The sequence below is a fragment of the Anser cygnoides genome, chromosome 1 (assembly GCF_040182565.1).
Source record: "Anser cygnoides isolate HZ-2024a breed goose chromosome 1, Taihu_goose_T2T_genome, whole genome shotgun sequence".
NCBI lineage: Eukaryota > Metazoa > Chordata > Aves > Anseriformes > Anatidae > Anser > Anser cygnoides.
Genome location: NC_089873.1, coordinates 193,589,110 through 193,601,342, shown reverse-complemented (window position 1 = coordinate 193,601,342; position 12,233 = coordinate 193,589,110). Strand labels below are relative to the sequence as shown.

The following is a 12,233-nucleotide window of genomic DNA, read 5'->3' as shown; positions in this document are numbered from 1 at the left end:
CGCAATTGTACGAATCGTGTTGTTAATGAGGGAAGGTGTTTCTTTCCTACAAATCAGGTTAATAGAAAAGTGGAGGCCACTTCAGACAGATTTTGAGGTGCCTGATTTATCCTGAGAGAATACAATGTGCTTTGACAGTTCTGGACATAAGTTGTAATGGAACATCCCTAACATCAAATTGAGTCATAGCAGTTTTTGTTACAGAGCTAAGATTGGCACAATGCGGTTGTTCAGGCCATGTTGTCTTATTTAGTAGTCTGGTAGGTAATATATGTTTAAGTTGCAGACAACTATTACAAACAGATTTTATTACTGTAAAAGCTCAAAGATACTATTCAGCTGATTGACATAATAATAATAAAAAGAGTTAAGATAGGAAAGAGAGCATATTCAAATCAGAGAAGTCCCTTATGAAATATTTAAGAGGTGCTCTCACTGCAGAAGCAGCAGGTAAAGGCTCTAGGCTGTGTTGAAGGAAAGCAGACCTGCACATTCTAGACAAATGCATGCAGAAAAGCTGAAGGCTCGTTTCTTGTGGTATGCCACAAGTGGGAGAGTCTGGTCATGTAGATGTAGTTTCCAATTAGTGCTTGGCTGTATGCGTATCTTCTGGAATGACTTGACAATTTTAACACATTATTGTGGATTTTGATTGTTCTGACAGCATTCTTATAGTCAAAAATGTTGAATGCTAGAGATATGTTGAGGAGGAGATTATTATGGTTATCTTGGACATGGTTTAGGGTGATGTTGGTGGTAGGGGGGTGCGGTGGTTTTACTCAGGTGGGCAGCCGAGTTCCACCACAGCCGCTCTCTCACTCCCCCTCCTCAAAGGGAAAGGGGGAGAAAATACAACACAAAGGGCTCAAGGATTGAGATAAGGATGAGGAGATTGCTCAACAATTACTGTAACAGAGTAGGAAGATAGTAAGATTTGTTGCCTATTACTAACAAGCTAGAAAAGTGAGAAACAAAGGAAAGAAACCAAAAATGCCGGCTGGCAGCTAAACACCACACAGCCGTTCGCTCACCCTCCGCCCTCCCTCTCTGGGATGGGGGAGAGAAACGGGAAAGTGAAGCCGGTGAGTTGAGATAAAGACAGTTTATTAAGACAGGAATATAATAATAACAATAATAATAATAATAGTGATAATGATAATAGTATTAATGATAATAATGTGTAAGAAAACAAGTGATGCACAATGCAATTGCTCACCACCCGCTGACCGATGCCCAGCCTATCCCCGAGCAGCCGGCCCCCCACCCCGGCCAGCCACCCCTATATATTGTTTAGCATGACGTCAGATGGTATGGAATACCCCTTTGGCCAGTTTGGGTCAGCTGTCCTGGGTCTGTCCCCTCCCAGCTCCTGCTGCACCCCCAGCCTGCTCGCTGGCAGGACAGAGCAAGAAGCCGAAAAGTCCTTGGCCTGGTGTAAACACTGCTCTGCAACAATTAAAACATCAGCATGTTATCAGCGCTCTTCTCATCCTAATCCAAAACATAGCACCCTACCAGCTACTATGAGGAAAAATTAACTCTGTCCTAACTGGAACCAGGACACCCCCCAACCACCCTCTTCCACCCACTCCCCCCAAGCAGCGCAGGGGAACGGGGAATGGGGGCTGCGGTCAGTGCCTGACGCTTCCTCTCCGCTGCTCCTTCACGGTCCCTCTCTGCCCCCGCTCCCCGTGGGGTCCCTCCCACGGGATGCCGTCCTTCCCGAACTGAGCCTGGGGGGCTGCCCACAGGCCGCAGCTCTTCCAGAACTGCTCCCACACGGCTCCGTACCACGGGGTCCATCCCCCAGGAGCAAACTGCTCCAGCACGGGTCCCCCACGGGCCCAGCTCCCCCCAGACCCCCTGCTCCTGCGTGGGCTCCTCTCCACGGGCTGCAGCTCCGGCCCGGGGCCTGCTCCTGCGGGGGCTCTCCATGGGCCGCAGCCTCCTCCAGGCCACATCCACCTGCTCCACCGGGGGCTCCTCCACGGGCTGCAGCGTGGAGATCTGCTCCGTGTGGGACCCGTGGGCTGCAGGGGGACAGCCTGCTCCACCAGGGGCCTCTCCACGGGCCGCAGGCGAACTGCTGCTCCAGCACCTGGAGCACCTCTCCCCCTCCGGCTGCACTCACCTTGGCGCCTGCAAGGCTGTGTCTCCTCTCACGCTCCCAGCTGCTGTATAGCAGCAGGTTTTTGTTTTTGTTTTTTCCTTTTTTAAATCTGCTCTCCCAGAGTTGCAAACAACATTACTTATTGGCTCGGCTCTGGCCAGCAGTGGGGCCCTTATCTAACATGGGGCAGCTTCTATATTCTTCTTACAGAAGCCACCCCTATGGCCCTCTGCTACCAAAACTGTGCCACGTAAACCCACTACAGGGGGTGGTTGGACCAGATCATCTTGGAGGTCTTTTCCAACGTTTATGATTCTGTAATCTTCTGTCCCTCTATAGAGAGAGAACATTGATACCGTTAGAGCCATTTGAATTTTGAGTACAGGTTGTGCTGAATCTGAAATTTTTAGATCGTGTAGAGTTAATTTCTAAAATGGCAAAGAAAATAGAAGTGAAACCTGAAACCCTATCCATTGGTTGACTACAGCAGTCTTCATTAAATTTGCTTTCTTCAGTGTTAATTCTCCTTCTATGTCTTTGAAGAGGTTTGAACCAGTTCTTTATGCAAAGACCGCATTGGCTGTTGCAGATAAGGGGTGATGACGACTTAAGGTGCTGAAATTATGATCACAAGAGGAAGAAATCTTATAAAGATGCTTCTTATTAACCCAAGAGAATAATCAACTGGAGAATAAGAACAAGAAGAAACTGGGTAACTGGATTGGGGGTAGGTAAGAGAAGAGAAGGGAAAGAGCTAGTACCTAGAGATCTGAAATTTTTATCAGGATAAACTTAGGATGTGTAAGAAGGTGAGTTGAATTGGCATAGTAAAGTAATAAAAGATTCCTCAGCAGAAGACAAGGAAGGAAGTGGGTTACACGACCTCCCTATTACACAGAGAAAATGGGACCTACTTTAAAGGTAATCCAACCAGGACCCAACATAGGATGCTTTGCATCTGTTTTCATTAGGATAGTGACGTTTATTGTGAAGCCAGAGACAGAGAGAACTGTAGGAGCAAGGGTATGGAAGAGGTGGATATTATATTTGAATCAATACAGAGAGATAGAAGACGACAACAGAATGATGTGGATTGGAACATAATTCCAGAATTCATCAAGACCTAGCTTGTGATGTTGCAGACCTATTGATTTTACAGGTTTGTGATGTTACAGGCCTGTTGCTATTCTTCTCTAGATGAAGTTGTTACAGATAACTGTTGAAGTTACTACAAGATGAGAGAACAGTGAGTCTGGGTATGTAGCTTGAAGAAGGAGAAAGATAATCTAATAAATACAGCCTTTCAGCAATTAAAAAAAAAAATTGCTTTTAGGGTGGAATAATTGTGTTGTATAACAAATGTTATTCCCTGTGATAACAAGAGACTGGTAATGACTCAGGAAGCGTTTGTAGTTCAGCATTTCTTTTTCATGGCTTTTTGCATGTGTGAATGTACTGAACTTCCAGTAATTCAGGTAGGTGCTGCTGGTAGAATAGGACCAGGTTCTTGCTAGCTTGCTTGCATTAGTTTACAGACATCAAGTGAAACATGTTTTCTGTCACGGATAGCTCTGCAGGGCTGAATCTGGCAGTTCTAGAGACTGCTGAAAGAGAGGAAACTCTCTTGACCTTTAGCTTGTTTGAAGTGAAGGTTTGGAGGAACTGCTTCTGTGTCATCCTGTCAGTAAGTCTGTGTTGCATGTGTTCAGAGGCTTATTCTCTCTCTAGTTATGTGGGAAGGTCTAGGGTTGCAAGAAGGGATGAGTTTTGGAATGGATTTTGTTTGGAAGCCAGAATTTCAATAGCCTAGTTGAGGATGTGTTAGGTTGATTTAGCAGATATTGGCAACTTCTTTTTTTGCCTGGTTCAAATTTTGCATTGGAAAGATCTCATCTTAAAATGCTTCTTAGTGATCTCTTTGAGGTAATGGACTCACAGGGTGGTCCTGTGTTAAAACCTCGCTAAAGAATATATTCAGTTACCTGTATAGCTGGAACCAAATGACTTACACGTACATTTTTATTTAAAATGACTAGCAGCTAATCTCTTAGAATCACTTAAAGCAGTAGAGGCTTCTATCTGGTCACACTTTAGCTGGTGTATATGTTGTAAATAGCAAAAATTATGAAGAGTTTAGGAATTACTCATGTATCTTCATTCAAAATTATGGGGCTGGCAGCTGTTGGTGTCGGGCAATGCTTATTCATGAAGCCCAAGTTCGTAGGGCAGGTATGTTGGCCAAGCCTTTAGGTTTCTAGTGTTGATATTGAAATGATCAGAAAACCAGTGCTTTTTGTATTAACTCATCTACAGTGTTCTGTCAGTTAGAGCCCGCTTCTTGGTCACATCCACAAGGCTAGCAAGGGAGCTACTGCTTTGTTGATTGGGATTTGCATTGTGTACTGTGAAGACCAAGTTGTTTAAATGAACTCAGTCTGTTTTGCCAAAAGTGAACACCTTTCTCTGTGCTTTAAAGAAAGTCTTACCATTCCAATCAAAACCATAACTTCTTACCATAAAGTTATATCCTAGGTATGTACACAGTACCAAGGACCTAATTAAAATATATCCTGTAAAAAGTATTTATAGCCCTATAAAAAGGCATTCTGTTTCCCTTTGTCTGAAACAAGATCTTGAAGCAACCAAAGGTTCCCTGGTCAAGTGGATTATGTTACATATTACAAAGACATTAAAAAAAAAAAAAGGCATTAAAAAGCATCAGACATCTATTTCTGAAGATTCTTTCTCATGATGATGCAGAAAGAATAGCCTGTATTTCCATTACAAAAGTCTTCAGGGATATAAGTCTTCTATCAACATCTGAAGTTTTATGAAGATGGGATTCTCAATCCTCTGTAGTGGCATCCTTCAGCAAGAAGTTCTGCAGTCAGTGATTTATAAAATACAAACAAATATGTTTTTCAGGCACTTATTCTCAAGGGCTGGATTCTGGATTCTGAATTTTGGACTTTTTCTCTCCCAGCTTATTTTTCACTGCTCATTATTTTCTGTGAGTCACAGAGATGTGGGAGATGTTTGACTGTAGAATGGAAAAATTCTTAGTTGATTTTTTTTTAATGTAACAGCAGTATCTTCTTCAATTTTACTTTCTGTCTTTTAGCAGCCAAGAAAAATGTAAATTTTTGCCGTTCATTTTGTAGGCTATTTAGCCAGTTAGCTTACCTGATTGGTGATAGACTACTTTTACTAGCTTTGGTCTTAAAAGATGGACACAGCTGTGAATGGCTCTTCTAAGGCACAGCTCGAGAGGAGGATACGTTGTGGTGCTGACCTGTCTCTGGAACTGTGACGAAGTCAAAAGAATCCAATGCCACATACAATAATGAGAAATATGGCTGTCCGAAAAAATACTGGCAAGAAATTTTCAGTGCTTTAAGCAGTACTTTGAATCTTGCACGCACTGGTACCTTCGGGATTATTATTTCCTGCATAGCAATATATTTTGCATCCAAATTAGTTGCACTCTAAGGACGTTTGCTTCATTCGGCCCTTACCTTTTGCACTCTGTGCTTTGTGTTAGTAATTTTCTTTATTCTCTTGTTAAAGAATCAGAGAGATATGACTTAAAAAAAAAAAAAAACAGTTGAAAGCAGTTATTACCTACAGTGTATTTTATTTGTATGATATCCTGTAATTGTATTGTTTTGACTTTGTTAGGAAATTTAATTTCTTAGCAGAACTTGCAATGTTGCAAGTTAAAATTTCTTAATAACCTTTTGTTTTTGGAAGACGCCATCTGCTGTAGCTTCCACTTGTATTTGTGTGCTTTTAGTGGTTTTAAAATTAGAGTCTGTTTAACTGAAATTCAGAATACCAAATTCTTCCCTAATAGACAACAGCACAAGACAGTTAATTGAAATTACTGGGTCTATTACAATTACATTATTTCTATATTGTGTATTCCAGAGGAAGTATATATTGCATACTGATTTTCCTAACTTACCAGAAGTACAGAAGTCTGCGTGTACTAGGCAATATGCCCAAGCAGAGCAAGTACTAGGAAGACTTGAGTTCTGGTCATGGTGCTACTATGGTATTTGGGAAATCGTAAAAACACATGCAGTATCTTAGATTAGTGGTCTGCGTAGATGTTATCTTGTCCCTTCAGTGTTTTATATGGACAGTTGCTTCATCTTCTCATACTGTTCTTTTCTGTAAAATTAACAAAATTATAAAGATGCACGGAATATGATTTAGGCATCAGCTTGAATAGACACTGGATTTGAGATAGTTTAAATACATTATATTCTCAAAATAGCCTATGTAATAGCTAGAGTATTCATCTTTTAATGCATTTAATGCTTTAGAATATCTTCTGTAGTTTGCTTGAGGGAAGATCAGATTATTGAAGAATATAGCTCTCATTATGATGACCTTGGTGTTACGACTGCGTAGAGAATACAAATTAAAAAATAACCCACCTAATGTGAATGGGAAAAAAATACGATACAGATCTAAGATAGAGATCTTACACAAATTTCATATGTAAGCTCCTATCATTGCATAATCATTCTCAGAACTGCTCGCTTCATTGCTTACTTTGTAGTTTTTTTTTGTTTTTGGTTTTTTTTAGGAAACTCTTCAGTTCTTAGATCTTGTACCTATTAGTGTTCTTAAAAATGAAAGAGTTGTCTAAGTGGTTTGTTGTACTTAAATGAATGGAAGTAGTAATAGAAGTAGGTTGATCCTTGAAGATAGCTATCGTTTTAGAGAACAGTGCTGCCTGGCTTACAATTTCTGCTTGTCATTATCTGGATATCTAGCATTCTGAGGATATGTAATTCCAAGTCAATGCTTCTGCAGGGATCTATATGAAAAACAAATTATGCAATTTTTTTGTCTGTTTCTTCAGGGATTTGATAAGTACAGATTTAAGCATAGTGTTTTGAGAGAATGCAGACACCACATAAACCATAGGGTTGTGAAGGAAAGGTATTCAGGTAAAAATGTCTTGAAATATAGTGTATTATGCAACCTGAATTTGTCTGAAGCCCCGATTGTTAGCTGTTGTTGTATTCATTTAGTTTTCAATATTTAACTCTTAATTGTGATATCTCTCTGTAAAAATTACTTTGTTCCTAATATTTAAAATCTGTTTCCAGGCTGCAAGCTGCTATATAAACAAGACTTTGCAAGACGGTTAGGACTGAGATGTGTTACTTGTAATTACTGCTCGCAGCTGTGCAAAAAGGGAGCAACTAAGGAACTTGATGGTGTAGTGAGAGATTTCTGCAGTGAAGAGTGCTGTAAAAAATTTCAGGACTGGTACTACAAGGCAAGTAACTCAGAATTTTTGACAAGAGCTCCAGAGTTTAACAAAACAAAAATGCACATGTGAGGATATCTCAAGGACTGTGCAGCAAATACGGCTTACTTCAGCAAAGCATTTGCTGCACAAAAAGCAAATGTATTAATTTCATCATTTGAATTTTCTTAGAACATAGAGCAGCATTTCTATGATCTGATTTATTAATTCATTTGGCAAAGCAGTCTTGAGTTACAGAAGAAAAAAGAAAAAAACTACTATGTATTTGTTACTTTACAATTCCAGTTTTCCCCCCTCAATTGATACTATATTTTTCTTGTCAAAATTACTTACATATGTATTCAGAATGTTGAAAACACTGTTAGTTAGCAGCTGTATGATACCTTAAGCTTACTGATGATAAACTAGGTTGGCAGAGTTTATCCTGTTCCTGCTTTTGCCTCCTTTTTTGCCTTTTCCCTTCTCCCACAGTTTGAACTGCAGAGGCTTTCACTGTTGATTATTTCCCAGTGGAAAGGATGCCAAAGGGAAAAGCAAGACCAAATGGATTTCTAATAAAAGTTTAAAACAAATGTGATGGCATCTGTTTCTAAATCTCTGGAAGCTTAACTACCTTGTGAAGCACAACCAGCAAAGAGTTCACGTTAAGAGGTTTTTTTTTTGTTTTCATTTTTTTTGAAAGAAGTAAAGGTGAAATTGGACTGGGTTTAACCTGCGATTAGTACCATGGAACATCCTGGAAAGCTACACTGATAATATCAAAACAAGAGCTATACTTGTGGATACAATTGAAAAAAAAGACAATACAAAATTTGTCACCTTACCAAAACTCTGTTCAGAGCCTGGAAGGCAATAAAAAGCTTGAAATGTTAGAGGTCTAGATAAAAGTCCTGTAATTCAAGATGATCTACCTACCGTAAAAGACCTGAATCTGAAGACATATCTGATATTTTGGAATGGCAGGTTCCAGAAGTGTTACTGCCCAACACTGTAAAGTCTTTATTTTGAATAATGTACATAGGGTCCTTTTAGAATTTTCTGAAAAAAAACTACTGAAGACCAGTATCAGTTTCTTATGTCTCTTGTGATAATAGGGTGATGAAGCTTGGCTGCAGAGTTCTTAGACTTAAAATGTTATTTCATACAATAATATTATATCAATATGCCTTAAAACTTGAGGTATGGGATGAAGTTTATCCCTTATTAAAAAATGCCTCCTAATAGAGAATTCAATAAAGCTTTGGTGTGCTTTAGAAACCTCTTGGTGATTCAGCGAATAATACAGTCTGGGGATGTGTGTACCAAACTAGTGTCATATCATAAACTTCTATGGAAGTTTGTACTGTGATTCAGATTTGGGAAACACTTGAAAACTCTGGCGTTAGTTTATCCTTCTGATCTGTGGGATAAAGCAATAACTGAATTAGCCCATTAAGTCTGCTTAAGAAATGGTGTTGGTACCGTGGTACGGGAAAATAAGATATGATGCCATGAAAAAGTAATTCAAGCAGACTTACTGGCAACTAGTGACTTTTGATACTTTTGATGACACTGAACTGTTAGATATTTTTACTTTCTGAATCTTGTCCTTGCTAGTGGAACTAGTGTTACATGATGTTGAATTGTTGATTGTCATTTTTTTCCAAATACTTCTTAAAGCCTTTGCCTAAAGTTCAGGTTAAAGAAGCTGGCATTTTTTAAAGTTCTGGTTATAGAAGCTTGGGATTTATTGCATAGAGAAGACAAGTACTAGGTTAGGTTTGGGGTGTGTGTATTTTGCTAAAACTGACTTTTTTTTTTCCCTTTACATTCTTGCTGGTAACTCCTCCCTCTTTTTATAAAAGTCATTCCAGGTATCCTAGGTTTGGTAGCATATTGTTAGTGAACATTCTTACCTAGTCATAAGTAGGTAATGATCAAAATAGAGAAAGACAGAATAGATATAGGCCCCTCCCTCGATTTGTACTTCATTTCCTGTTTTGTCTGTTAGCTTCTTGAAAGAATAGATACATATGTATGAGCTTTGTCTCATTTATGCAGTGTCCAGTGCTATTTTGGAGTTTCAATTGAATGTATACATAAAGAGAAATAAGTAGTAATAACCTAGTAATGTTTTAACGTCAGCATTGTGCTCATTAAACAAGTGTTTGTCTCCATTTTCTTTGTCTACTTTCTTTTATGGACACATTTTTCTCATGTAGTTTTATCTGGAAAACATCTTAACATTTACAAAATAATTATTTATGGGAGGGCTTCCCTGAGTGCAAAAGTTCTCTTCACAGAAAGCTAGAAAAAGATAGCAGAGGTAGAAGCACATCAGGCTTATCTAGAAGTATTCCTCAAACCTAATGCAAGCGATTGAAATGTAAAAGAATAGTTAGGTCATCATCATCTGGTGAATGACAGCTGAAATTGGTTGGTACCAAGTTCTGAGGATGTTTTGTAGTATGGTGTCCAATGCACTTCTGAGAAGAGAAGCAAAAAATTCGGTGTCTTGAGGCCAGCTCCCTATGTTATTAGTGCTCCTCCTTGTAAACTTTAATTGCATGCTGTGGTTTGGATCATAATTTCACAGTCATTTTTCAGATTTCAATATAAATATTTTAGTAGCCTGTTTGATGACAGTTTCAATCATTTGATGTTTCTCATACAAGAGAACTGAAAGTATCTTGACAAAGATTATACAGTTTTGAGAACAGTACAGAAATTGGTTTCTTAAAATACACATTGTGAAACATTGCTGAAAATACCACAGCTCAAGTGCAAATATAGGTCATTCCAGTCTGCAGTGGAATAGTGATTGGATTGAACATGTATGGTAATAATTGCGTATTCAGTGGAGGTCAGATGTCTACAGCCAAAACTAAGTTGGAGGTGAGGAGCTGCAGTCTGAGGCATAAGCAAATAACAATGATTGTCAGCCATGGTAAAATTTGAATGATGGAGCCAACATTAATCTAGAAGGTAAAGGCAGCAAGACACCCTTATGAAATTTCTCTTGTCCAAATTTAGCCATTGTATAGACATCTCAATTTCAAGCAGTTACCCTTTCTTGTATAATAAGGCACTCTCGGGAAACATCTCTTGCTTTCTACTTTTGCAGATGGAACCAAAGTAGCTTGGAATAGACAGCCAAGATAAGGTGAAATTAACGTCAGCCCAGATCTTTGGAGAACATTGGAAACAGGTCAATGGAGGATTAAAAATGTAAATAAAAAGCCCCACATGTGAAAACTTATACTTTAAACCAACTTTGGGGCAAACAGAATCGATTCTTACATTTTTAGTTGGACACAAGCGATTTGAGCATGTTGAAGTGTGGGGAAGGAATTGGACCAAAAAGCAGTCGTGAGTGGAATAGGAGTTAGGTGAAAATGGAGCACAGAGGGTATAGGTGGATCTTTTAGACATACAGTGTTAGAACAGACTCAAAGGCAAGAATTTTGGAGATTCAGTTCATGAGTAGTTCCAGTACCTTAAATAAAAACAAATGGGAAGGAAGGAAAAAGCAGAAAACCATGATTTCGGGTTTTTCCTTTCACTAATTTCAAGGTCAGGGAAGTGGGAGAGTAAGCAGGTAGTAGGAAGCTTCAGTGCATGGGAAGGTTTATAGAATTGACTGCAGTTATGGTTATGGAAATATTTAGAATTAATGTAGTAAACGTGGAGATGAGAACTGTAGCATCCATACAGGGGAATATTGGGTTTGCTAAGGAGTGGTGGTTTACCATGTCTAAGGAAACTGATTGTTTTTTTTTCCAGCTAAATACCATAGTAGCAGTCCAGGGGAGACATTAATTCACTTATTCAAAGGCTTAAATGAAAGAGCAGAAAATAGAGGGAGAAAGCAATTAGTAGCCCGAAGACTGTAGTTGCTGCATTTTACAAGATTTAGCACCTTCTTGCTTTGAAGGACAGAGAAAACTGAGAAGAAAATGGCACTTTGGTAGTCAAGCTGTGTGCAGTAGGTGAGAATAGGTGGGCTTTTCTGTACGGGGGTCAGCTGTCACTCTTAATGATCATTGTTAGAGGGGCTTGAGATTTAAAATTAGAGTGAATTATACAATTTTATTTTATTTTTTTCCTACTGGTATTTCAGCCTTCTGGTGGTTTTGTAAAGATGCATTTGCACTGAAGTTGTGAATTCAGTTTCCCTAAACTGATAACACCTAGGCTATTTTGATAACACTCCATGCTTCGTCTGCTTCCCCACTTCCAAGAATACAATTTACTTGCTCTTTTGTCCCTCTGAGAACATCTATGTTGCAAAATGAATTGTGGACCAGCATCGGCAGAAAGTCAAAGTGACAAATGTAACCAAAAGTAAGGGATGGGGAGGCAACGTGGTGCTGCAAGGCTCCTAACCTTGTGTGCCAGGCAGGTGCATGAGCACTACTGCTGGCACCTGCCCCAGGGAAGGGGAGAATACCTGCCCTTTCTGTGGCACCCTTAATTGCTTTATTTGCTTTGATTGCTCCCAGGCAGGTTGCAACATGTTTATTTAAAGGAAATACGTGCATACATATATATACTTGAAGCTGGTTATACTGTTAGAATCAAGTCTCTCAATATATCATTCATAATATTTGAAAACTACAGCTAAAAGCTGAATTTCCTGCATTGCCAGAGAATGGTGCTGGACTGGTCAAGTACAGTGAAGGGACTTAACATTTAATTACCTTTTACATTTGAACTAATTGGCCTTTTGATACATTTTTTGGAATTGTAAGAACTACAGTTGGACCATTTTTTTCAGCCATCAGAGCCTTGTGCATAACTGCAGTGTTGTGTATGGTTTTGCATATTAATGTTTTATGTTGCATACTATCATAATTT

General features: G+C 39.2%; 1 protein-coding gene across 13 annotated transcripts in view; it reads left to right on the top strand.

Moving 5' to 3' along the window:
* Window positions 1-12,233, top strand: part of ZMYM2 (zinc finger MYM-type containing 2) — a 92,198-nt gene that overhangs the window by 58,292 nt on the left and 21,673 nt on the right. For all 13 annotated transcript variants that reach the window (XM_066989789.1, XM_048047005.2, XM_066989790.1 and 10 more), the window contains one exon: window positions 7,234-7,406. In XM_066989789.1, the coding sequence (XP_066845890.1) occupies window positions 7,234-7,406 (173 nt within the window). The remainder of the gene's footprint in view (window positions 1-7,233; window positions 7,407-12,233) is intronic.